A 27,587-nucleotide genomic window follows, 5' to 3' on the forward strand; every position below is an offset into this window, starting at 1 on the left:
TTGGCCATAGTGGGGGGAGTGTATTGTTTCCAGAATAAATGTGGCTCTGAGTCACTGCCCTGCGGAGCCTACAGTCAGCACAAGTGCCGGCACCAGGAACTTCCTTTAGTGCAATTGGAATTGTCTTCTGGAAATATGGCAGCCCTTAAGGGACAATAAATCCATTTTATGGACTGGGGTTTTTTTTTTCTATGAATGTCCAATAAAATATGCTTGCATAGGTCATTCAGCACAAAGAGCCTTATTTATTTGCCTGTCTGTTCACTGAGCTAACCATTTACAGATTATGCATTGAGTGCCCTACGATGATCAAAATATCAAGGACAATGGTGGGATGCACGCTTGATGTTTCTATGCAATAATGATTAAATACATTTTAAATCTTTTGATTTTAACATTTGGAAAGATATGTGTTAGTATAGGAATTCATATTTATAACTTTTGTGAGGAACAGTTATCCCTTGCACTCTTCACTTCCTGTTCAATGATTGACACCATGATCTTACAATAAAAATCACCTTAAATAATGTTGTTAAGAATTGTGCCATACTTTGAATACATAACTGCATTCATAGGAAGTGGGTGGCCCTTGGCTCTTGTCCCTGAGTAATTTAGATGTACATACAAGGGAGTGCCAAGGGCTACAAGCCGCAGGAGAACCCTTTACTTAATGGCTGCCTAGGGCAATTTAATTTATGTTTCTGGGATTTCACTTTGATCTATGCCTGGCAAGATCAAAGCAGCCTGGTGCTCAGAGAGTTAAATGGTTCAGATTGCTCTATATTATTGGACTTTCTGTATGTGTGTTTGAGAAAAGGCGTTCAGAAATAATAGCAAGTTGCAGTACTTGCGTCATTGTTCATATTCTTTTTCAATGCCTTGAGGGCTCCCTGAGGAGATTTTGTTATTAAAATGTCCCAACCACGCAAACCTGCAGACCTGATTCTAGAACATTTCAATCAGGAATACCTTAATATAGGATATAATGTGAATATTTCTAATTTGCAGTAATTTGAAACTCTAAAAATTAAACCTGGGTGTATATCTAAAATCTGTGCCATAAAGAGAGACAGAGCTTCTGTTATTGTCAAAAAGAAAGTAGAGGCTTGAGTATAGTATAAGGAAATACATCCCCCCCAATTGCTAGCGCACATATTGATTATAGCTTTGCCTTTTAAAGCAAACTAAAAGCAAACTAAAAGCTTAAGCACATATGTGCTGATTTTAATTGTCATCGTTAGTTGAACTTCACTAATGAAGTTAGCTCACAAACTTGCTTTCCACAGACCTTCATTTTCACCAAAGATGGCCATACACACACTGATAAAACTGTATGAAACCTAGTTTTGTCGGATTTTAGGACCGTCTGTGGGCTCAGAATTATTTTCTTTCCGTGGTGAACGGTCATTTAGTCGATCGGCCAGGTTAAAACATTTTTAAACATTTTAGTACTTTATCCTACAATTTCAGTCTAAATGTTAGTTTTAGATCATTGTGTTTTAACGTACGATTGATATCTGAACGTCCATCAGAAGAAGACTAAAATCTGAACATGTATGGCCACCTTTCTGTTTTCCTTATCTGGCCACAAGGGGCACTGGCTTTATGTTAAACAGATTTGATTTTTAGTTTATAATTCTGCTGTATGGGGGGATGTATATTCTTTACTGCAGGGCTGCTATTCTGCAATGTTCAGTCTGCACTTCGTAAATCTCTTCTTCGAACGCCCAGCGTAGTTGGCAGAGTTTCAGAAATATCCCAGACAGACTGCATAGGTGTTTTTTTTTTATAAATAGTCAAGGGATTCCCCGATCAGTTTGGTAGAAATCATTTCTGGGAAGGATTAAGGCAGCCTGAGAAGTCAGATTCAGAGGCATAAGTGAGCTTTGTGATTGATACTGATATTATACGCAGTCAGGCTATGGGCTCTCTTCCTGCTGATATACACAAGTACGGGTATGGGATCCTTTATCCGGAAACCCGTTATCCAGAAAGCTCCGAATTACGGAAAGCCCTCCTTCCATAGACTCCATTTAAATCAAATAATTCAGAATTTTAAAACTGATTTCCTTTTTCTCTGTAGTAATACAACAAAACCTTGTAATTGATCCAAACTAAGATATACATAATCCTTATTGGATGCAAAACAATCCTGTTGGGTTTAATTAATGTTTTATTGATTTTTTAGTAGACTTAAGGTATGGAGATCCAAATTACAAAAAGACCTCTTATTCCGAAATACCCTTGGTCCCGAGCATTCTGGATAATGGGTCCTATACCTGTAGTACCTATGTAGTACAGTGCAAAGTCCTGTATGTATGTGTATATAACTTATTGTTATTATTATCTTCCACATCAATCAAGGCCTAATGTGAATCAAGTTTCTCTGTGTATAGCACTGTGATATATGTCAGCCCTATGTACATTAGCATAATAATAGTAAAATGGAGCATATGGGATGTAGTCTTGATGTTTTACATGCAAAAAATCCCAGGTAGCGACCTGTCCTTTTGGCATATTATGATGATTGCCAGTATCTCCCAACACAGCTGAGCACTGGATAGTCAAGTCTACAGTTGTCTATTGAGAAATTAGCTTTATTGGCATGCCTAGATAGCTCTGGGGATATGCCCCTGGTTAGTCCACTAAAGGAAATCACAGCCTTTAATTTCTCTCTATACAACATTTGCAGTCCCCCATAAAGGGCCTGATTTTAGGTGGAAGGCGAGGCGCCTGGTGATTAGTGAGCAGCGCGTGACCTGCGCGTGACACAGACAGGCCGCTGCAGCTCTCACTTTTGGTGGGGTCAGGCGCACACACAGCAAAATCTGCTCTCCATCAAAAACACATGTTTGGGTTGGAATGAAAGTGCTGTATGCAGAGAAAGCATCCTGTCTTAAAGGGAAGCACCTGATGGGTTTTTCAGCATCTCCAAAGGAAGGGGGAATGTTGTTAAACACACAAAGGGACATTGTACAGTGTGTGAAATATTAGTTGATATTCATTTCATTCCATGTTCATTATATTGCTTCCATCACTGTAGTAAGGTAAGACACTTGTCTTACCTTACTACAGTATTTAGATGTACAGGGTTATATGATTTACTACATATACCCAAGAGCTTGGGCTATGTTGTTATTTTTATAAAGGGAAAGCATTGCTTCCTGCTTTCACTTCCTACTTCCTGCTCTTCCTTCCAGTTTCACAGGCAGGAAGTGGGTAGCCAAAACTGTTTTCCCTATCCCACTCAGCAGGCAATATAGTTAAATCTTAAGTTGTTAGAATATTCAGTTTCAAGCAGCTTTATTTTGCACTCTGTGGAAGCGCCGCCATCTTTATTCCTGTGTCCTACCGCTCTAGTATTCCCATTTAAAAAACTGTTTATGCAAGGTCACTTCTGCTGACTCTGTACCAGAGATAGGGACTATACCAACTGGGAGGATTATTATATAAGTATCCCAGATTATGCTCCTGTTGTGCATCTTCCACAATAAGCCACCATTTATGAGATATCTTTTGTGGTTTTCTGTGGTGATTTTATCAGCGCACAGAAAAGTTTATTTTGTGACATTGGCCTTCCATTTCAGATACAGTGAAACAAATGCCAGTCAGCATATAGTTGTGGTCAGGACACGAGGCAGTGATGACATGGGCTCATTGAAAGAAAGATAATGCCATGCTCTGTGAGGCTGTTTGAGTCACCCTAATAGTGCTTTGCTGAAAGCAGACAAAGCAATTGTCATTGGGCCGAATTTGCCGATACAGTGCTGTTATGTCTGACAAGCATCAAAAGGTGCATTTGACAAGCTATATTCCGCCCACCTTTTGCTCTTTCCCCTCTATGACTAATATATTGCACTGAGTTTAAAGTTAAGGGCATCACTGCAACACCCCTGTACTAAAGCAGCTTAAATAGATACTCATAGGAGTAGAAATATTGATGCAGAAGTAAGATTTGACCGTAAGGAGGGAGGGGGAAATGTGAGAAGTGCAGTGACATCCAGGAAGTGCTGAATGGAAGGTGCTCAGGCAATAAAGGCAGGGCTGACAATATATAATTAACAGCTCAGATATTTAAACACATTTATAACAGATATGGTTGTATTCATTAAAAAAAAGAATTTGGGTTTCATGTTTAATTTGCAAAAAACTTTTATCATACAGCATTTTATGTCTGGGTGACAGGAGCTGTTATGAGTGAGACTTTGGGACAATCCCTGTTTACACTTGACTTCCCAGCTTGAGGGTGATTTATAGTGATAATTAAGGTTAAAATGTATTTGCTGTTACTGATAATTATGGAACTACGGAGTGACAGATACATCTATGGTTTCCTATATCTGTAACCTTGGTTATGGGCAAGTAGAGGCTCTGAACCAAGTTTGGAACTCAAAGAGGAACATAAACTAAAAAAAGTAAGGAGCGACTGTTACTGCATCAATATTGCTTGAAAGGTGAGCTGCCTTTATTCTTTTACTCAAACTTAATGTTCTTTTATGCCATAGCCTCACGTGACGCCTATGAAACCTTTATTGATAGGGATCTGTCATTGTGGTCGGCCTTTGGATTTTAACTGACCTTGTATTTTATTCCCAATCTCAGGAGCTGGCAAAAAGAACTCCAACAAAACACCCAGATCACCAAGCAGTACATAGTGCACTGCAAGCCATGAAGACTGTCTGTACCAACATCAATGAAACCAAGAGGCAGATGGAGAAGCTCGAGGCCCTGGAACAGTTACAGTCTCACATAGAAGGATGGGAGGTTTGGAGCATTTTTCTTTATTACAGACAGTTCATTGTCTGTTTAACAGGAATGTTATGTAGATGGGATAGGATTGCTCATGCTCTGTAGTGACTCTCTCCATCCTGCTAAATCACTGAGGTTGCAGACTTTCTATTTCATTGTTTACACATAATAAAACTGCAGCCCACTAGTAGACTAGACTAGAGCAGAGAGCTAGATAATGTTATTTACTTCTATTTTCCATCACCAGTAGGGTTTTTTAATACGAATAAGCACACAGACTCATGCAGACACAGTTTAAGTACCCCTATAAGATTGTGTCTGACACCATTTTCCTAGTAATGGCTTAACAACAGCCTTATGTAAAGCCATGCAAGACTGTTAAATATGTCAGTTCCTGTCTGACTCTACCATGAGATCCAATTAATCATATCTTTAGGCTGCACTTCGGAAGGTATTTCACCAAGAAACATTTGCCCCTCCCGTGTAATGTTAAATTACTACTCAAGAATAGTAGGAAGAACTAAATTCTACTGCCAAATTAGGAGCAAAATGAAAAATGTTACTCCCAATCTAACCTTCTAAAGCAGTGCTGTCCAACTGGCGGCCCGCGGGCCGCGTGCGGCCCGTGACCCCCCTCTGTGTGGCCCCCCACCTGTCTGGCTGCTTTGATGGCTTACCTTTGAGTAAGCATTAAATGGTATCAGTACTGAGATTAACTGCCCCCCTACATGGTTCTCACCTCAGATTCAGGCTGTAATCCTCCTGTATTGTTTAAAAATGTAATCCCCTGTGTTTTTCACACCTTTTAATACCTGCATTGTTCACCCCCTGCAGTGTTCACACCTCAGGCTCAGACTGTAATCACTCCCATTGTTCACTTCTTCACACCTCAGACATAGGTACTGTAGGCAGAGTATGGCACATACAGCCAGCATAGGGCAGGTAGAGTATGGCACACACAGGCAGCATAGGTCAGGGAGGGTATGGCACACACAGGCAGCATAGGTCAGGGAGGGTATGGCACACACAGGAAGGGTAGGGCAGGCAGAGTATGGCACACAGTCAGGGTAGGGCAGGCAGAGTATGGCACACACAGGCAGGGTAGGGCAGGCAGAGTATGGCACACAGAGGCAGCATAGGGAAGGCAGAGTATGGCACACCCAGGCAGGGTAGGACAGGCAGAGTATGGCACACACAGACAGCATAGGACAGGCAGAGTGCTGCCTGTGTGTGCCATACTCTGCCTTCCCTATGCTGCCTCTGTGTGCCATACTCTGCCTGCCCTACCCTGCCTGTGTGTGCCATACTCTGCTTGTGGGAGGTGAACCTGGCAGGGGGTTGTTGTGGGAGTTTGTTAGCAGTTGGAAATAGCCATTAAATGGTCCCTAAGGTGTGTAATTATGTACTGGGGGTTGCTCTGCTATCCACAGGGGAGGAGGAGGCATATGGAATTTAAGGGTATATCTTAATATGACATAATTCTTTCACATATGAATGATGGTTGATATCCCCACAGTAAGGACCAAGCATTTGGGATTTTGCTGTGCTACCACCATTGTGATAAAATAGGTGTGGTTTGAAGTGGGTGTGGTTTCAAAAGGGGGAGTGGTCAAAACTGGCTTCCATTAGCGGCCCTCCACCATGTATGCTAGAGAAATTCCGGCCCTCGGCACCGTAGAAGTTGGACAGCACTGTTCTAAAGGATACCTGAGCTATCCTCCTGCATTAGAGCCCCAGCCACATAATTGTTCTGAGAATTGTGTTTCTCCTATTGACATATTACCTTTAATAAATCACTACATCTAAAACTATAAAGCCATTAATGCCTTCAGTGTCAAGGTCAGAGAAACAACAAAAGGAATATTAGAGTAAAGATTGATTTTAAAGCCCCTAAAATGGCATGGCAGGTTAAGAAATAATTATAAAATCTATAATGTATCCTCATTCCCTATTCTTGATGCTTGCTAAGCTAATATTAACCATGTCTTGCCGTTTGTTCATAGTAGCTCTATATATAGTATTCCTGTTCTTGGCCTGCCCTGTCTCAGGTGTCAGCGGCACTGCACATGCTCACTGAGCTCTTGGCTGCTTTAGGCGCTAACTGGGAATGCTCAGTATTGATCACAGAAGGAGAAGTGTTATGTGGAGCTTCATAAGACAACAATGGAATCATGGATTCTGTTTCAGAGGTTTCCTGTTTCTTTAGTCTAGTACAGCAACATTATGTATCATGTTAATTATTACTACCGAATCCTTCGTTGATCTTTAAAACCATATGGCAAACACCAGTATCTATAAATTCTCTCAAAACATCACCTCACATACCCGCTGGCCTTACAGACCAAGAATAGTCTTTCCCATTGGATAAGTCACGGCTGCAAAGATATTTATATTCTCGGTAGACTGAAATAACAGGGTTTGAAAACCTTAGCATTATTTACTCTGCATGGGAGTAATTAAAATTCCGGCTTTGCTGTGGCATTTTGTGTGACAGATTGTTAAACACATTCAAACGCCAGGCTGACAGGCTATTGCAGCTGTAGCATTTTGTAATCTTTTATCAGAATTTATTCGTAACCTTTCCAGTTTTTTTTTTGTAAGCATCTTTATGGCTTTAAGTTTTTTAAATGGGATTCCACATGGTCAGCTATGTATGTATAACTTTATTTATAAAGCGCCACAAGCGTACGCAGCGCTGTACAGTCTTACAGAATACAAAATTACACACAGGGAGGACAAGTGATATAATAAATAAATACAATAAATATATATATGTATATATATAAGTGCCATGTGGTATGAGACACAGTAGGAAGGAGGTCCCTGCCCCGTAGAGCTTACAATCTAAGTGGTTGGGTGCATTCTGGTACAATCTGGTGCATTCTGTAAGTGAGGCATTGCGCACCAGTTTATTTAATAAGGTGCAATTCATAAAAAAAAGCAATCAAACATTTGATATCATTTTGCACTTGGATAACTCGGAGTAGGATGGACGTTTTAGAGGAATGTGAAATGAAGTGGGAGGTGGCAAGAGTGACTGGTGGCTGTGAAGAGCGGCTTAAGGTTTATGGCATACATGGCATTTACTCCACTGCTGGAAAAGTGGCTGACCCAGGCTATGCAACCTATCATCTGCTGATGGAAACTGCATTACACTGTAATTATCTTGTCTCTAGTACATCGCATTAAGAAAATGTGAAATGAACTTGCTTAAAATTCTTTAGCAAATAGTTTATTCAGGATGAAAACTTCTTAAAGGTATACATTTCTTAAATCTAGAAACTATACAAAGGAGTGCAAGGGCACACAAAGTGTTTTTCACTCCCTTCACGAAGCTGTGCTTGTCAGTTCAGCTAAATCTAGAAGCATATAGGAGCGGATCCACCTTGTTCCGTCTGGCTACAAAACGCAAGCGGAGGGAAGCGGGTGATAAGCTTCATGTGCCGTTGCCCTAGGCAAAGGAGCATAATAGAATGCAGACATATACCATCCTAAAATTGCAACACATCCATGTGATCAATGATGCCAATATATAAATAAGCTGTAGTAAAGCACTGGCACCCCTAAAGATAAGGCTATAAGCCAGCAATAACATGATAAATATATCTACACAGCGGGGCACCACAGCAATGTATGAATGGGTTTGTTGGAGAGAAGGAACATGCCGAGTCTTTGTTTTAAATGATAGATGAAACATGGCTTTATTATTGAACTGGACAGTTAAAGGTCAATACAATAAATGTGAAACATGGTGAACAGCAGGTTACATTTCCCCTTTAGCTGTAGGAAGGCAAGGTGGTTGGTATGAGGTAAGTCTTCTAAAAATCCTCTTTCTCTAGTTGATCCATGTTTTAAGCCAAAGGCTTCGTATTCACAAAAAGGAATGCTAGTTTGTTAGGATCCCCCCCTGTGATTTTAATCGCTTACTTTAAACCCTGGGATGGTGCATCTCTATTCTAGGGAGGACCAACCCCACCATCATTTCTTCCAGGGATCCCTTGTGGCCAGTCTGGGCTGTGTACATGTGCAGTAGAGTAAAACTGATGTGTAGATGCAAAAAGCTGTCATTTTGTTCTACTGCACAATTGCACAACCAGGGTCACAATAGTGATACCCAGATCAGGAAGAACATTACTAGAAGAGTACTCCGCCCTGGTGCTGAGGTAAGTGATTCTAATCATTGGAGAAAGTTCAGATGGGCACCCACTCTTTCGCTCTCTTTTAAGTGTTCTGTGTTGGCAACCATATTGGCCACAGCTGTGGCTGCTTTTATGGATAGCTATAAACCCATCAGACCCAGTGGAGTTCAGAATGAAGGAGAATGTAAAGCATGTAAGAAATGCCACACTTTATTATTTACCATTGTATGCCCCAGAGCAAAAAATGTGAGCATAATCAGTATGTCTTCATTATGAAGATCCATATAAACAACTGTAAGAAATGAAGAGCGATACAATGTGTGAGTGTTTGGGACACATTTCATCCAGCTGTTTACAAAACAGGCATATTCCTAAAATTCTTCATTTTCCATAAATGCCATCGCCTCGTCCCCCGTACATTATTGTTTATTTCCAACAAATTTCCAGGAATCTTTGTACTGATCTAATTTGGTTTTCTCTTTGTTCTCGTTGTAGGGATCAAATCTGACAGATATTTGCACGCAGCTCCTGCTTCAGGGCACCCTGTTAAAAATATCGGCTGGAAATATCCAAGAAAGGATGTTTTTTCTGTTTGACAATCTGCTTGTCTACTGCAAGCGAAAGTCTAGGTGAGCTGATGCTTCATTTTTAACTGATTTCCTATTTCTCTGTAATAATAACCTTGTAAGCTGCAAAACAAATCTACAGGGTATGTTAGTTGACTTAGCACATGGTGCTGTCCATTATAGAAATACAGAATATCTGGAAAACCTGAGGTCCCAAGCATTCCAAGTAATTGACCCCATAACAAATTGCTTTATATATGTAGCTCCTATATGTTGCTGAGCTTTTATAGTGAATTAAACAAATGGTGGGCAATACTTTTACCTATCCATCGCTTGAGACTCCAGCAATCTATAAATCTATAAATGCAAACCTTGCATTATGGATACCATTTGGATCACTTTTGATCCACCCTCCCACTCTTGTGTTTACCTGCATTGTGGACTCCGTTATTAACCTTTTCTTAATTCTATCAGAGTCGCTGGCAAGAAGTCAACAAAAAGGACCAAGTCGATCAATGGATCCTTGTACATATTCCGTGGCAGGATCAATACCGAAGTTATGGAGGTTGAGAATGTGGAGGACGGAACAGGTAAATCTGTGGTAATGACAAAAGGCACTTTTTTTGCACCGCTCTGGACCGCTAAGAACTTTACAGGTTTACAGTGGAAGAAAGCTTTCCCGTTACATAGAGGGCTGTATTTCAGTGGTAGTTTAGCTAGACTGACTAACTGGTGCCCAGAAACATTAACATCGATTTTTCCAATGTGTCAGGTTGTAATATTTATCTTTTAGTTCTAACATCCAGTGTGTAAGGAAACTTACTGTTACAAGCACTCCTAACTCATTATTTAGTTAGGAAAATGTTTTCAGCCAAACCGAATCTGAAATGTTAATGCTATGAGTGCTGGTAATTTAAGGCTCTCTTTACATAGTGCTGTGCCCTTTTCCTACCCTTGCATGCAGCAGTGCCCCTGTGCTACCCTTACATGCAGCAGTGCCCCTGTGCTACCCTTACATGCAGCAGTGCCCCTTTGCTACCCTTGCATGCAGCAGTGCTCCTTTGCTACCCTTGCATGCAGCAGTGCCCCTGTGCTACCCTTACATGCAGCAGTGCCCCTTTGCTACCCTTGCATGCAGCAGTGCCCCCTTTGCTACCCTTGCATGCAGCAGTGCCCCTGTGCTACCCTTACATGCAGCAGTGCCCCTTTGCTACCCTTACATGCAGCAGTGCCCCTTTGCTACCCTTACATGCAGCAGTGCCCCCTTTGCTACCCTTGCATGCAGCAGTGCCCCCTTTGCTACCCTTGCATGCAGCAGTGCCCCTGTGCTACCCTTACATGCAGCAGTGCCCCTGTGCTACCCTTACATGCAGCAGTGCCCCTTTGCTACCCTTACATGCAGCAGTGCCCCCTTTGCTACCCTTACATGCAGCAGTGCCCCTTTGCTACCCTTGCATGCAGCAGTGACCCCTTTGCTACCCTTGTATGCAGCAGTGCCCCTGTGCTACCCTTGCATGCAGCAGTGCCCCTTTGCTACCCTTGCATGCAGCAGTGCCCCTTTGCTACCCTTGCATGCAGCAGTGCCCCTTTGCTACCCTTGCATGCAGCAGTGCCCCCTTTGCTACCCTTGCATGCAGCAGTGCTCCTTTGCTACCCTTGCATGCAGCAGTGCCCCTTTGCTACCCTTGCATGCAGCAGTGCCCCGTTGCTACCTTTGCACGCAGCAGTGCCCCGTTGCTACCCTTGCATGCAGCAGTGCCCTGTTGCTACCCTTGCATGCAGCAGTGCCCTGTTGCTACCCTTGCACGCAGCAGTGCCCCTGTGCTACCCTTGCATGCAGCAGTGCCCTGTTGCTACCCTTGCACGCAGCAGTGCCCCTTTGCTACCCTTGCATGCAGCAGTGCCCCTTTGCTACCCTTGCATGCAGCAAGACCCTATTGCATACATCGGTGCTCCACTAGTACCCTTGCATTGCTCTATTGTTAGAAATACCTGGTGCTCAATTTGGCCATATATGCACCAATATAATTATAGAAGAATACGTTTGTCGTAAGACTAATAAAATCTACTTTAATGGCCACCTTAGGGCTTGCATAATGGCACCAGAAAGTAAATGTCACTAAAGTAAGCACATTCAAATGGAAGCAAAGGGGGCAAGGAATGATAAACCATATGCTGTACATCAGTCTACTATATGAGACAAACGCACAGACAAAATATTATTTTAAACTTAACTTGCCCTTTAAGCAGTTTTGTCATTATTTCCTTTTCATTTCTGTAAGAGAGCTGCTGAGTGCAGAGCGCAGAGCTTGGGAAACGATCCAGGCTATATATAATATAGGCCTTCAGTGGTGTGGCATTACATAATATTACAGCCTTTCGGTTGCGGTGCTTGCTTAGTGCCAGACTTACTTTTCTGCAGTTATCGAGAGCTCCTGGTATTCAGTGAATGTTCTAGGGATCTAGATCTGCATGTATTTGTCTGCAGTCACTAAACCTTCCCCGCCTACAATAAATTTCAGTTTGTTTGAATGGGAAATGTACGGCCTTTGACAAACCTGGACTTAGGTAGGGTAACTGCAATGAATTTCATGTTAGGTTGGAATATGCTTGATTGCAGTTAAACAGCATGGCAGCCCCCACTCACAAGTGTGTGTGTGTATCTTTGTTCTAATGTCTGTTCTCCTACACATATATAATATATACACAAATAACTATTGGGGGGGTTGATTTAAATCCCCTGGTAGAAGAGTGCAGCTTTCTGTCGGTTATTAAATAGGCCTATTAAGGCAATAAATAAGGTATCTGGCATGGTGCCATTATTGTGTATGTGAGCACGGATTGCTTTATACAACACCTCGTTCTGATGACAAGGAAAGTCACGGAGAGGCCATACGTTACCCATTCAGAGCACATCATCACGTGTCGCGGGGCTGTTGAAGAACCATCTGTTGATGTTTATGTGTAATAGAACCTACCAAGCTCTGCAGTGCTAAATACCTCTTTCTTCTGGTTCTGGCTGTAATATTATTGCCTGGGGAGTCTGCAATCTGGGCCATGGCTTACTGTGTATATATTATTATGACTTGAGCCGTGCCTTGGTATTCCTCTCACTGCAGTTTAACAAAGCCTTGAAAAATATCAGGGTGGGGGCAAATCTTGCTCTGTTAACCCATTCCAATCACATGGTTGCTTGTAGGCCTGGGACAGGGATTCAAAATAGAACATGGAATTTAAGTGCACAGAGGCCCACGGCCACCCAACAGGGCCACTAAATACTAAATGTTTATGGCATCTCCGAGCAGCCCTTGTGGCATTGGCCAGAATCCACATATTACCTCTCTTGCTTCTTTGTACTCTCTCTGCATCTGACCAATGATATCCAACTGCTGTTTGGTTGTTGTTGCTGATTGGACTTGTACACATTTTTGTAACCTTGTCACCGTATTAAACCTTAGGGACAGAGGACAGTTTTGGTCAAACTGGCGATTGGAATTGGCAGGAATTTTGAAACACTTTTTGGGGATGGTCGATTTCAGCCAATTTTCCCCTACCCCCAAGCTACAAAAACTTCATATCTAAAATCTCACCATGTGCATTCTGGTTGTCCCACATGGGTGACAGAGGGATCTTCACAACAAAACTCTCAGCAACCGTGATACTTGTGACAATATAACTTAATGAGCATTGAAAGGTGCTGATACTGAATGGCACTTCTTGACCTAGGGAAGCTGTGGTCAAAACGCCCTTATGTGCCATCGCCTTTAGAGGTGCCAGTATCACTTGTGGCACAAAGCTGATGTTGCCCATCTCCTTTTTCAGCGGACTATCACAGTAATGGCTACACCGTCACCAACGGATGGAAAATCCACAACACGGCGAAAAACAAGTGGTTCGTCTGCATGGCCAAAACAGCCGAAGAGAAGCAGAAGTGGATGGACGCAGTTCTGAAAGAGAGAGAGCAGAGAGAAAGTAAGTAGAAATCTCTTGCAAAGTTCCCCTTGACATAATGATGCATTTTGGTTGAAAGGATGAGGTTGCATGACTTTTTTTTATTGTAAATATATCCCAATGCTGCTTTAAAAGAGTTATTTCATTAAATGGGGTTCACTTTCTAAATCACAGGGTTATTAGTACACCATTATAACAAATCATATGAATATTTAGACCAATTCTGTCTAGGACAGGGGTATATAGCCTACGGGTCAGCCCAAAATAAGTCAATATGCTGATTACAGAGCACCTCCATTATTTCTGTTATTACAATTAAATATCATAATATAAGGACAAATAGCAATCAAACAGAGGTTCGTTTTGGGTTGCAAAACTGATTTCCTGACTTAATTTGATTAATAAAGGGTAATAAACTGTGGTCTGGTACCTAGAAACCAGGTAACAAAACCTTAATTGGAAGCACAAAGACTAGTAAATACATTGTATTAGAATACCACTAGGTTTCAAGGTGAATTGCCCGATTAAGTCTATAGCATAAAGGAGACGTTGCCACATAGAGGGGCACAAGGGATGAAAGAGGTGGGAGTAAGAAACAAATGGCAAATGTACCTGGCACTGACACAGTTAACGAATCACCCATTACCCAGTCATGTCTCCTCTGCCCGCTACCAGGATAACCTTTCTGTTGCACGAATTGTAATTCCTAATGCATATTGATTAGTATATTGATGCATAATTAATATTGGGAGGCACAATCTAATCTTTTTATACAAAGGCAAAAACAGCACAGTTTCCATGATTACCGAGCGGAAGATAAAACCTTGGATGAGTAATTAGTTGAAAGCCTTTCCGACTAGGGCGACGTCGAGGCAAGTGAGAGGCTGGGGATTTAATGCCGGAAATATTTAGCTTGTTTGTGCAAAAATAGTAAATTATTTATTATATCAAATGGAAGGAGAATTCTGATTGAATGTATTACATGCAATGCAATCATTGTATTTGGTAAAGGGAATCTACAATCCCTGGAAGTGCAAACAGCAGTCAGTAGGGGCTGCGCTGAGTTGCCCCAAAGTCTTCTTTGCATCTAGTGAACTCTTTAGGGTCTCAGCCCCCTTTAAAGGAAAAATTATTATATAGCACAGTAGAAAACTCTTATCCTATCAAAGGATCATTTAAAAAGAATATTTTTCCTTTGCCCCTTGCCCCAAAAGTAGGCAGATTACCATGGGAAATGGACCCTGCTCAGTCGAATAGGAAATCCGTGCCTAATTGGCAGGGCTTGACTGCTCCATTGCAGATAAGTTTCTTTTTCTTTTTTTTTTTCTTCTTCACTACTTGTGTTAATTATAATCTCAGGGAACAGAACGAAGTGTGTAACATGTTGAAGGCACCATTAATTCTTTTGCACGGATTGCAGGAACCGCAGAAAGCTTATCCCTTGCTCGTAAACGGTTTAATGTAATTGGACATTTAGTCTATTTGCCGACAATCACAGCTTCACCTTTCGCTCTTTAGCTGTTAATTAAGGGGATGTTTAACGTCTGGGAGAGTTTTAAGTTTCAAACCATTATAATTCTGGCAGCCAAAAGGGATAAGCCCAGGAGGATAGAATTTGTGATTGTAAAGGGACAGCATTGCTATGTCTCTGTCAATATCAGTGTTTCTACAGTACTGATCTGAATTTAAAAGTGAATTTGCTTCTCAAATGTTTCTAGGTGGATTGTGCTTAGTACAGGGGAATACCTTTGCTGCCATAGTTTTATGGTATCTCTCTGTACAGGCTATGAGCAAACGTAGGGGGCTGTTCCTGCTGAATTGTGCTTAGTACAGGGGAATACCTATGCTGCCATAGTTTTATGGTATCTCTCTGTACAGGCTATGAGCAAACGTAGGGGGCTGTTCCTGCTGAATTGTGCTTAGTACAGGGGAATCCCTATGCTGCCATAGTTTTATAGTATCTCTCTGTACAGGCTATGAACAACCTAAGGAGTGGCATTCCTGTATATAGTTTTATGTTATTTCTCTTTTTTTTACCCTTGGGTCCTGGATGATGTCGGACTACAGCAACCAGCATTCTCCAATGTCCAATATAAAATCAAAGTTAGAAAATGCTGGTAGTTATATTCCTTTACCAACAGGGAACCCAAGGTTATAAGTAAATCTAAGGAGTTGTTACTGCTGTAGAGTTCTCATGGTCTTAGTTTGTAGATGAAGATATCGGCTGGAAAACCTGTCACAATGACGGCATTGGTAAAGCTGAAACTGCAAGTCAGTAACACACCCACAGAGGCTTGGGAGGTTAAAGCTTTATATAGGAATTTATAATGGTCCATTAAAGGGAAAATAGACACTGTATATATCTTGGGTTCATACCATAGCGTACTGCAGGGATACCCAAAACACAGGCTTCCTGATCTTACAAGTCTTTTTTTCTTTTTTACATGGTAATCTTGATTAAAAAAAAAAAAGTATTTTATAGGTAGAACTTGACCTTTGGAGCGTACCATTGACTCTGGGATTCATGCAGTGTTCTTCAAGTGTCTCTACAGGTCTTAATTCTGCACCAGGGTCCTTCAGCTTTCCCTTTAATGAGTATCTGTAACTGGAAGGGCCCAAAGGATTCCCATGCAGACAGTGTATACACAGGCTCTTTAACCCTGTTATCAAATGAATTCTCACGGTAGATTCCAGGCTCAGTATATTTGTATATCAGCAAGACTCATTGTTGAGCGTTAAGGACTAGTTAGCTCATCTTTTACTGAAAATGCCATAAACCAAGTCTGTTTGACACTGCGTGCCGCCACGTTGCCATGGCGAGATGGGGCAGCTAGGCGAGAAACCCTGTCTGATATGGAAGTTATGGTTCAAGTAGCCGACACTGGAAACATTAAGAGTCTGTTAGTGACGCCACAATTATGTCTATGGAAATAACATTTTCGCAAAACTGCAGATATTTTTTTCCCCTTTACATTTTATTATGGAAAGTCTGTTAAGCAAAGTAAATTTACTTTTCGGAACGTTTTCCATTCCTGCTATTCTTAAAGAAAAAACACTGTCAGTCAGGATTGCTTCACTTTGGTTCCACATCAGCCTTTAGACATTTTATATTGCTTCCAGGAAGGTTTATTGATCTACATGATTGTATGAACGAGAGAGGGAGCTGCCATGCTACCCAGTATGAATTTCATCCATAGAATAGCACCATGAACTGATAGATTGCTTGCCCAGCATACACATGCACTCATTTTTCACTGATCATTTGGGCCTCGGAACAGTAAAGAGATTACTTAGGGCCGTGGAGCTGCTTCTGGGGTGGATGCAACAGTGTCCTAATCTGCATTGTAGTCATTGGCAGCATGACTTTCCACTTATATCATAAATATCAGATAGATGATACAGATGCTTACCTGACAGATATTGTTGTAAAGAACAGTCCTGCCCTGCTTTATGGCTGAGATTCTAGCTATCTGTATAACAGAGCATTCTGTCACAGTGGCACAGATCCTATCTGATACCCATTGTAAGCAGCAGTCCTGCCCTGCTTTATGGCTGAGATTCTAGCTATCTGTATAACAGAGCATTCTGTCACAGTGGCACAGATCCTATCTGATCCCCATTGTAAGCAGCAGTCCTGCCCTGCTTTATGGCTGAGATTCTAGCTATCTGTATAACAGAGCATTCTGTCACAGTGGCACTGATCCTATCTGATACCCATTGTAAGCAGCAGTCCTGCCCTGCTTTATGGCTGAGATTCTAGCTATCTGTATAACAGAGCATTCTGTCACAGTGGCACAGATCCTATCTGATACCCATTGTAAGCAGCAGTCCTGCCCTGCTTTAAGGCTGAGATTCTAGCTATCTGTATAACAGAGCATTCTGTCACAGTGGCACAGATCCCAACTGGGTAAGTCATCAAGTAGAGTATATTATTAGGTCTCCCATTTTTTACTTTATATTTTTATGGAACGGAGGGAACTTTGTATGTAACTGTAAGGCTAGAACTATTTCCTACTTAATAACCCATATATACTGGGCTTGGCCGTATTAGTGCAACTAATTGTTTCTAACAGTGCCTAGATGAATAAACGGTGGCAGGTAGCCAGATGTGTGACTTGCCAGGATCCAGTGCCAGACATAATTGACATGTAACTGGGATGCAATTTATTCTGCGAGTTACAAGGCTTTTGGCTTCCGCTGTGTGACCTATAAGCCTAGTATGTGTACTTAAAAAATATAAATGTTTTTAAAGACACGGCGGCTTGTTATTCCAGCTGAATCTTTTTAAACAGCGCAGAGCGTGTGATTACAGACAGCCAGGAGGCATCCAGCTCTATTTCTGTCTCATAGAGATTTATTCAGATTCCTTAAATTCTTGGTGCATCTGATCGTCTATAAAGCCCCTCCGGCTGACATTAATAGTGATCACAGGCTGTCATCTTTCTTGGAGAGAAACTAAAGGAATAACCCTGGACTGTAAGCATCTTGTAATCCATAAGGAAACTGTATGACTTCACAGGAGGTGACATAATGGAATGAGTCTCCTATCAGAGACATTGCCAATGATGTAATAATAATGGTAACAGTGGGATTAAATATTCATTATACAACATTTCAGCATATATAAACAGAGAAGTGTTCTGTGTACACAATGATATATACCCCACGTACTGTACTGTCTAAGGGAAACAATATGGCACCTCCCTCCCATATGTATAAATACAAATATACAGAGAAGGAATGTTCTGGGCACACAATAAGCTGTACCCTCATACTGTACTGTCTAAGGGAAACAATATGGCACCTCCCTCCCATATGTATAAATACAAATATACAGAGAAGGAATGTTCTGGGCACACAATAAGCTGTACCCTCATACTGTACTGTCTAAGGGAAACAATATGGCACCTCCCTCCCATATGTATAAATACAAATATACAGAGACGGAATGTTCTGGGCACACAATAAGCTATGCATAGCTTTAACAGGTAGAGTGGTATAAATGAATAGGAGGGCCCCTATATTGTGATTTTATTTCTTCTGAAATGGGAGCTAATGGCAGACATAACCTAGGTATTCGTATACATCAAAGTTAAGTGGTCACATATTGTTTATCACATATTGATGATACTCAGGGGTTGCCAAGTGTCTCTTCAATTATTTTCACTATTATGTGCAGGAGAAGATGGAACATGTCATTGGATCACAGGTTGCTCCCCTAGGGACTGAAAGACTGATTTGAGAGAAAATATGTTTAAAAAATGTGCAAATAGCTAAAAAAGTGGCAGTCCTAGGGGAGAGAGTTGGCTTTAAAAACTGTTTGGTTAAATGTGTTTTTATCCATTTTTCCATTTGTAATCATAAGAAGAGTTGGAAAAACTGTCCATTACAAGGTAGTCCTTATGATTGTCATACATAGGCCTGCAGTAGCTACCAACGTGACCGCTCCAGGTCAAGTAAGCAGCTTAATGATCTGTGTATTTTAAATTAATGGCCTGCCCAACTGCTGTCAGACCTGAGACTGTCCAGATATCTCTTAGGTTGGTATGAAAATCCCATTGGATGAGGACCATATTGGGCTGTTGATGCTGGTCTGGATGATCCAATCAGCCCAGTTGTGGATCAGTGACCAAACTGGGCAAAGACCTAGCCAATGAGCACCATATTTCATAAGCTTTAGCCTTTCACCTTTCCCTAAAGAGCTACTTTGTGGCTCTGTGTATTAGTCTTTCCAATGGTTGCCATGTCTTTGGGCTTTGCTTTTGGTGCATGTTTGTGAATTTTATTACCTGGTAGGAGTTGCCTGCATGTTTCTGCAGACAAATTAAAATGGGTCTATTTTTCACAGAGATCCTTAAGGATCAGGCCCAACAGAATGCGTTCTACAAAGGGAGAATTGTAACTTGCATTGCTTTTGAAAGTCCTTTGAAAAGCAAGGGGAAGATGCTCATGAGGAGACCATCTGACATATTAAATTTTAAATATCTTCACATGTTCTTTAAAAAAAAAAAAAAAAGACTGTAATAAACAAAGCTGCATGTTTAGATCCCAAAGCAATAAAAGGAATATTTTCCCTTTTTACATTTTTAGAGGTAAATTCCCTGCATGCAATCCACATGCTTGGTGGTAAGTCTCTATATTATGTCCTGGCCTAATAGAGATTGAGATTGGCCATGAACATGTTAATTTCTTAAAGAAAGGCAGCAGATAAAAATGTTTTAATACTCTAAAATTATAAGTTGTAGATTATTTCATTGCCATACAGCCACACAGTGCTGCTCCTAGGAGTCATTGACCCCCTACTGACTCAGCTTGCAGTTCAGCCTTAAGTAAAGCATCACTGTGTTGGGCTGATGAAAGCCATTCTTATGTGCTGTTATAGGCCTCCTGTAGGGTGGTTACCCCCATGGGGACATGGTCCGACTTCACTGGCTGTTTAGAAATGATCTGAGATGGAAGCAACAGTAACATTCCTACAGGTTTGCCAGTAGTCTCTGTGCAAGGAAACATGGTTTGCATCAGTCTAGAAAGGCCAAATTGCCACTCAATGTTGCTTCACATATTTGCACCTCTGTAGCATAAAAGGATGATTGGGAGTCATAACTCAAGGCCTCCAGCATAATGGGTGGAAGAATATTAGTCTAGTAGGAGATGCAGAAGGTCCATGGCAATCTGCCTCATGTTGTTGACATGTTTTGCAATGCTTAGAGAACATTAGGAGCTATTTAGTGATATTTGTGAGACACCCAGCAACGTTAATAAACGTTTTCTCACATGATTTATTTGTGTGCCATACCCATGGAGCATTCTTCTGGAACTGATTGCGGTTCTACCAGAAATGTTCAGAGCTAAAAAACCCTGCTTGTGGTCTGTTTTTAGCAATAGACAGTCCGGACCAGAGCCTTGTAAAGACTTCAAACAGTTATGTAATGTCATCTAAACACGTTATTGTAATCGAGTGCATCTGTTCCTCTTCAGGTCTGAAACTCGGGATGGAGAGAGATGCCTATGTGATGATCGCAGAAAAAGGGGAGAAACTTTATCACATGGTGAGCAAGAAATCCAGCCTTATCAAAGACCGGAGGAGAAAGTTCAGCACCATTCCCAAATGCTTTCACGGCAAGTAAGTCCTGCTAGGGACTGAAAAGAACCATTCATGCCCATGACCTGAAAGTCTCTGCAGGGTTTGTGGAAGATCACGGTCAGCATTTGTAATGAGGCTTGTGTTGACAGGGTAACCCATTCATTGCTGCCAGAACTTGTTATAGAGCATAGACCCGTGTATTATGGGAGGCTTTTGGAATTTCACAAAGGAAGGAAAGGCTTTAAAAATAATCATTCTAATTCCTTATTTAGATGTTCTTCTGAAAATAGACATATATTTTGACCTTCTTGTACAACCGGTTGTGCATCTTAATGCTAGCAGTATGTGTCATATACCCAGACAAGTACAGTATGCCTACAGTACAATATATATTTAAAAAGTCATTTGGCATTTTTGAAGAAATAGAGTATTTCCCCAACAAGTTTTCCCAGTGAGAAAGAACTTCAAATCCAAAATAAACAGTAGAACAGGACCACTATGGTGTAATTGAAGTGTTTTTTTTTTTTTTAAATAAAAATTCTAATTTAGATTTATTACATCGTATCTTCAGGCTTTAGTGGCATTTTCCTTTTAGGTACAGCTCCTCAGACTGTAGAATCTATACATGTCATGATCATTGTAACTCCTGGCCCCCCCTATGGCCGCTGGGTTTGCTTCCTTTGTAGTCACACCCCTTGGCCAGCTTTGTAACGAACACTCAGTTGGTTGCACATTTAATAGGCTGAGGCAGCATATTAATACAATCTTAAATATTCCTATTATTTCTAGTAACTATTAAAGCTGACAGGTCAAAATAGCTGTGATGCAATCACTACTACTAGGCCAGGCACTTCATAACTTACCTGGCATCAACCTCCCATCAACACTTACATTGAAACCCAGGCAGTCTATGCAACAGGCAGCCATATGGGTTTATTTACAAAGGGAAACTGAAGAGAAAGTGCCCTTAGGCTTATTTATAATGTCAAAGCCTAAAAATAATTTCTAATTTCTCCAACTTGGATTCACATGTAAGGGGGTAGAGTGCATTGTTACCCTGCTTTCCCTTTCCACCAAAGTCATCTGTTATGTAAAACTCACCCAGCATTTTTAAAAATGACTTTTTCATTAGCCTTTATGTTTCCCTGGCTGCTCTGGATGCCGCTCGGAATAAAGTATGTTTGTGGTAAGAGGGGACATCATATTAATAGGTTCAAGTGAGCGCTAGAGGAAGTGGTTTTTACTGGCTGCGTTGTATTTATTTTCAATCTTCACAGAGAGGAGTGAGGAAAAAAAAAATCAGATGTTCAGTCTTAGCCAATTATAAATTAATTCTCTTTTGATCTATTGTGCTGAGTATGTGTAAAGAAAATGATAAGCTGGTCCTTGATCTGGTTTGGATTTGGCATCAAAGAAACACACTCATCCAAATAAAGGCACTGTTTATGCTTAATGATAAAAGAAGCTTTAAATGTCCGACTAACCTCTTGCACCATAACAATCCTTGCATTACCCCAACATGATAGATACTTGGTCTTTCTTGGGGGCTATGGATCTGCAAGTCAGTTATATAAAACATTAACTTTTTTTTGTACATTTATGGTGGCCCGATCATCCCAACCAATATCTATGTACTTTGTACTAAGGTTTGAAGGTTTCCTCTGCTGATGTACCATGTTGGCCAGTGCCTGGTGGATCAGCAAATGCAGAAGTGAAGCAGAACTGCAGTTGGTGTTCCATTTGTTTGAGCTGTTGACCTGAACCAGAAGAATAAGGGTGAAGACACATGGAGCCACTAGTAGCAGCTACTTTTTAATGGCTGCTAAACACCAGAAAATCCCCTGCCATAGACAATACTGAGAATTGCCTCTGCTAAAACACACGTAGAGACAATAATCTATGTGCCTGGAAGTGCAGGTGTTTTCATAGTGGGGCTCATCCACTGTCCCAGCCCTTACTATCCCACTCCCCCATGGGAGTGGGAAAGTATGTGCCACAGTGGCCTAATACATATGTGTAGTGTAGGTAGAATTATTAACTATATAGTATCATCCAACTAAGCAATGATCATGGTGGATTAATTTACTCTCATGTTAGACACTGACCTATCCACTCCCTTTTTATCGTGGGATTCTAAAGGTGCCCATACATGGGCCAAGTCAGCAGTCTATTGCCCCGTGAATGGGGCCCACCAATAGCCCTGCACAACTGATATCTGACCAAAAATCGGTCTAAACTTCTGTGCTCAACTAAAGGATGTGGCTGTATCTTTCAAAACAATCATTTGTAACATTAACATTTTTATTGCGTCAGTTATAAATGAAATAGTGATAGTGAACCTGTAAAATAAAATATATGGCCCTTTGATCCCAGGAGGCTCAGACCACTTATTCATAGCACGTTGCTCCTAAAAATAGACAGGTGGTGTCATTACTTTTGCTATGACCCATAAACACTGTCTTAATCGCACTTCCCCAGTCGCTCGGCATGAAATCCATAGGGCTCTGTAAGTGCTGCTTTCCTGCCTCAATATAAGGAGTGAATGAATTACATCATATAGCACACTCCAGCCAATCATAAACTTATTTATAGCAATGTCCCAGACGACAGGCCTATATTAAACTCAATGGGTTACCTTGGATACATGCTCCTAAAAGGCCTCTTATTTATAGGGCACTTCAGCTTGGAGGGCGTGCAGTAATTAAGTAATGATAATCATACCAGACGCTAATTGCACGGTAGGGAAAGTGATCGCAGCTGGTTTATATTTTGTTGTGGTTGTGTAGATAATTGAATTCCTTACTTTTGTAGCAGGGAGAATAATAACTTGTGTTTCATTGAATGCTGCTTGTTTCCAATAGCAACATATATCTGCTTTTTGAACAGTGAAAAATATTGCCATATATTGATATAATTTAGTTCAGTGCTACTGTATCTAATGAAAACTATTCATCTGTTTATGGAATGCAGAGACCTATTGGCATTATGGGAGCCCCACAGTTGTCCTACAATATTATATGATGCACACAGTGTCGGACTGGCCTACCAGGATACCAGGAAAACTCCCGGTGGACCCAGGGGTCAGTGGGCCCTCCTGCTCCTGACCATTTGGCCTGTTTCATGGTCATTTCCTATTTCTGAATGAAAACAAAGAAGATAAATAGATGGAAGAATAGATGCTTGCATGTAAATAAAAGAGACTAGGAGAATAAAGAGGTTGGGTGAGGAAAGGAGGAAAAATTGTTGGGAGAGTGGGCCTGTGGGCTAATGTTTTCTGGTGGGTCCCTGTGGTTCCAGTCCGACTCTGGATGCATAAAATAATATTTATGTATTGTACAGCATTGTTTTTAGACAGTGTGCCTTAAAGCATGCTGGGAAGGAGTGGGTACATTCCTCACTATGGCAGTGTGAAGGGGGCAGCAGCGGACTATTGGAATTTGGAACAAAGGTGATTGACAATGAACAAAGGGTAACCGGGCCAGAAACCAAAAGGAAGAAAGTCAGTTTCTATTCCTAAGCATTGTTGCATGTACATGAGTAAACATGAAGAAAGGATCTATTGCTGCATTCAGGTTTTGCTGATTATGTTAAAGATTTCCCGTTTAGCAACGCTGTATTGGCAATCATCAGCTCCTTGACAGGGAATAGTGCCTCTAACGAGTTTATAGATAGGTGTTTATTAATGCATTGTGTCGCCTGCTTGTCTGTTGCAGCGAGCTTGTATCCTGGCTGATGGAGAATGGAGAGATCAGCAAAGCAGAAGAAGGGGTCAATCTGGGCCAAGCACTGTTGGAGAATGGGATCATCCATCATGGTAGGCTTGACACACTAAATCTAAATTGTGTGCCCCCCCCCTGAGGTCCTTGAGTGAAAGGGAATTGTAAGTGTGATACCAGTTTGACTGGCAAATGTATATGTAAATGCTGGTATATTGTATAGTAAAACAATATACCCGCTTCTTGAGGTTAAAACCCATGGATATTTGTGGAAATGGTATATGTGGAAATCCTGAATCTTTTATATAATGGTTCATATTTTAACTGTGTTTCCTTTGCTTCACTTGAAATACCTGGTGCTTTTTCCTTTTAATTGTGTTTGTATCAGTATATCAAATATTTGGAATAAATTGCCTGTGCGTTACTGCTTGCCCTTTACTGATTTCCCAACAGGAACAAATCTAAGGTTAGAATGCATATCCATCTTAAAACCAAGTTCTGCCCCTCTCCAAACTCGTTATAGTCACACATAAATATATATTGTGGGATTTGATTGTTTCTATTTTCCATGATGATCCATCATTCCCATCAGCCCCTGCCCCAGTGGAGCTTACAATCTAAGGTCCCTATCACATTCCCATCAGTCCCTGCCCCAGTGGAGCTTACAATCTAAGGTCCCTATCCCATTCCCATCAGTCCCTGCCCCAGTGGAGCTTACAATCTAAGGTCCCTATCACATTCCCATCAGTCCCTGCCCCAGTGGAGCTTACAATCTAAGGTCCCTATCACATTCCCATCAGTCCCTGCCCCAGTGGAGCTTACAATCTAAGGTCCCTATCACATTCCCGTCACTCCCTGCCCCAGTGGAGCTTACAATCTAAGGTCTCTATCACATTCCCATCAGTCGCTGCCCCAGTGGAGCTTACAATCTAAGGTCCCTATCACATTCCCATCAGTCGCTGCCCCAGTGGAGCTTACAATCTAAGGTCCCTATCACATTCCCATCAGTCCCTGCCCTAGTGGAGCTTACAATCGAATGTCCCTCAGGAGCCAATTAGCCTACCTGTATGTGTTTGGAGTGTGGGAGAAAACCGAAGTGGGGAGAACATACAAACTCCCACATTCCCATCAGTCGCTTCCCCAGTGGAGCTTACAATCTAAGGTCCCTATCCCATTCCCATCAGTCCCTGCCCCAGTGGAGCTTACAATCTAAGGTCCCTATCACATTCCCATCAGTCCCTGCCCCAGTGGAGCTTACAATCTAAGGTCCCTATCACATTCCCATCAGTCCCTGCCCCAGTGGAGCTTACAATCTAAGGTCCCTATCACATTCCCATCAGTCCCTGCCCCAGTGGAGCTTACAATCTAAGGTCCCTATCCCATTCCCATCAGTCCCCTGCCCCAGTGGAGCTTACAATCTAAGGTCCCTATCACATTTCCATCAGTCCCTGCCCTAGTGGAGCTTACAATTTAATGTCCCTCAGGAGCCAATTAGCCTACCTGTATGTGTTTGGAGTGTGGGAGAAAACCAAAGTGGGGAGAACATACAAACTCCCTGCAGATAGTGCCCTGGCTGAAATTGATCCTAGAATCCCAGTGCTATACAGCCCACACGGAGTTATAGAAGAGCCTATTCTTAGAAGCCTTTCAATTAGTCTTCTTTTTTGTATTATTGCCTTCCTCTTCTTCCACTTTTCATCTTGCAGTTTAAAATACTTTCTAGTTGTCAGGGTCACTGCCACTGGGATCAACCAAAAAAACTATTCCTTTGCAAGAGTGTGTTTGTTGTTATTGTTACTTTTTATTTATTATCTTTCCATTCAGGCCCTCGTCTATTCATTTTCCAGTCTCTCAGACAAACCACTGCCTGGTTGCTATAGTACACTTGACCCCAGCAACTAGATTGCTGTTGCTGTCCAGACTGAAGAGCTGCTGAACAAAAAGCTAAATAATTTTTTATAAAAAGATAAAAAATAAAGACCAACTGCAAACCCTTTTAAGTCTGAATATATATATACACACACACACACACACACATGTCCAAAAATGGTCTAACGAGCTTATTCATATAGAAAGAACTCGCGTTTTACATTCCATTCATTTCACAACATTCCTGGCAGCCACTTGGTGATATGACGATTAAGCAATCGAATGCCGGCCGGTTCCAACATTTTGACAAGCAGCTTATATTTATTCAGCGATAAAAATTCCTCTGCTTTTTTTTTATTGGAAAACAATTCCTTTATCCATCTGATGTTCTGAGAACACTTGTAGATATAGTGCTTCATCCAAATTCCCTGCACAGGGGAAAGAGCCTTTGGTTAAAGGTTGTGCAATACCCTAGATATCGAGCCGGCCGCCCCCAGTGGGATACGAGGACGAGGCATAGATTGCAGTGACACCTATTGGACTTTGTAAGGCAGAGTTATGGTGCAGTTATGGGTAAATAAAATCCTTTTTGCACCATTAAAGGGAATGTAAACCCTCTAAACAAATTAATTTAAAATTGCTACTCTGAGCACTTTTGCAATTGGCATTTTTATAATAGTTTTCAAGATATTAGAAGTTTTTTGACTGCTATTATATGCATATAAGAAAACAGTGCCGCCTGCTGTTCATTTGGGCTGACTGACCATCGTCAGTAGAAAGTTTAGTGAGAATAGGAAGCATCACAAGCCAATTATTTGTAGTTTTTTTTTACTTATTTCAGTGTTTGTTCAGCAGCTCTACAGTTGGGAGTTTCAGTAGCTATCTGGTTGCTAGGGTTCAAATTACCTTAGAAACCAGGGAGTGGTTTGAATGAGAGATAGGATAGTGTTTCATTACTGATTTTATGAGCCATTTCTGTAACCTGGACACTTTTGGAATTGTAATAACCCATTTCCCATGTGATTAGTTTCAGACAAACACCAGTTTAAGAACGAGCAAGTTCTCTACCGTTTCCGATATGATGACGGCACATACAAAGCAAGGAGCGAACTGGAGGACATCATGTCAAAGGTACATTATTCCCAGAACTTTGGTATGTATGTTTTTTAAAGGGCACTTTAGGTAGGCAAACAATAGGTCTTAAAAGCTACCAGACACTTGAGAGACAGGGACATAAAGACCTCTATTTTCCTGCGGAATTGTGCTTAGTACAGGGGAATCTCTATGTTGCCATAGTTTTATGGTATCTCTCTATTCAGGCTATGAGCAAACTTAGGGGGCTGTTCCTGCTGAATTGTGGTTAGTACAGGGGAATCCCTATGCTGCCATAGTTTTATGGTATCTCTCTGTATAGGCTATGAGCAAACTTAGGGGTCTGTTCCTGCTGAAATGTGCTTAGTACAGGGGAATCCCTATGCTGCCATAGTTTTATGGTATCTCTCTGTACAGGCTA

The 27,587-nt window shown here is 41.4% G+C and overlaps 1 protein-coding gene across 1 annotated transcript in view; it reads left to right on the forward strand.

The window, feature by feature from the left end:
* Window positions 1-27,587, forward strand: part of prex1 (phosphatidylinositol-3,4,5-trisphosphate-dependent Rac exchange factor 1) — a 152,875-nt gene that overhangs the window by 83,364 nt on the left and 41,924 nt on the right. The window contains exons 6-12 of the mRNA XM_002933157.5: window positions 4,603-4,764; window positions 9,384-9,517; window positions 9,929-10,044; window positions 13,277-13,426; window positions 20,384-20,528; window positions 24,203-24,303; window positions 27,102-27,205. Coding sequence (XP_002933203.2) covers window positions 4,603-4,764; window positions 9,384-9,517; window positions 9,929-10,044; window positions 13,277-13,426; window positions 20,384-20,528; window positions 24,203-24,303; window positions 27,102-27,205 — 912 coding nt within the window. The remainder of the gene's footprint in view (window positions 1-4,602; window positions 4,765-9,383; window positions 9,518-9,928; window positions 10,045-13,276; window positions 13,427-20,383; window positions 20,529-24,202; window positions 24,304-27,101; window positions 27,206-27,587) is intronic.

Source organism: Xenopus tropicalis, chromosome 10 (assembly GCF_000004195.4).
Source record: "Xenopus tropicalis strain Nigerian chromosome 10, UCB_Xtro_10.0, whole genome shotgun sequence".
Taxonomy (NCBI): Eukaryota; Metazoa; Chordata; class Amphibia; order Anura; family Pipidae; genus Xenopus; species Xenopus tropicalis.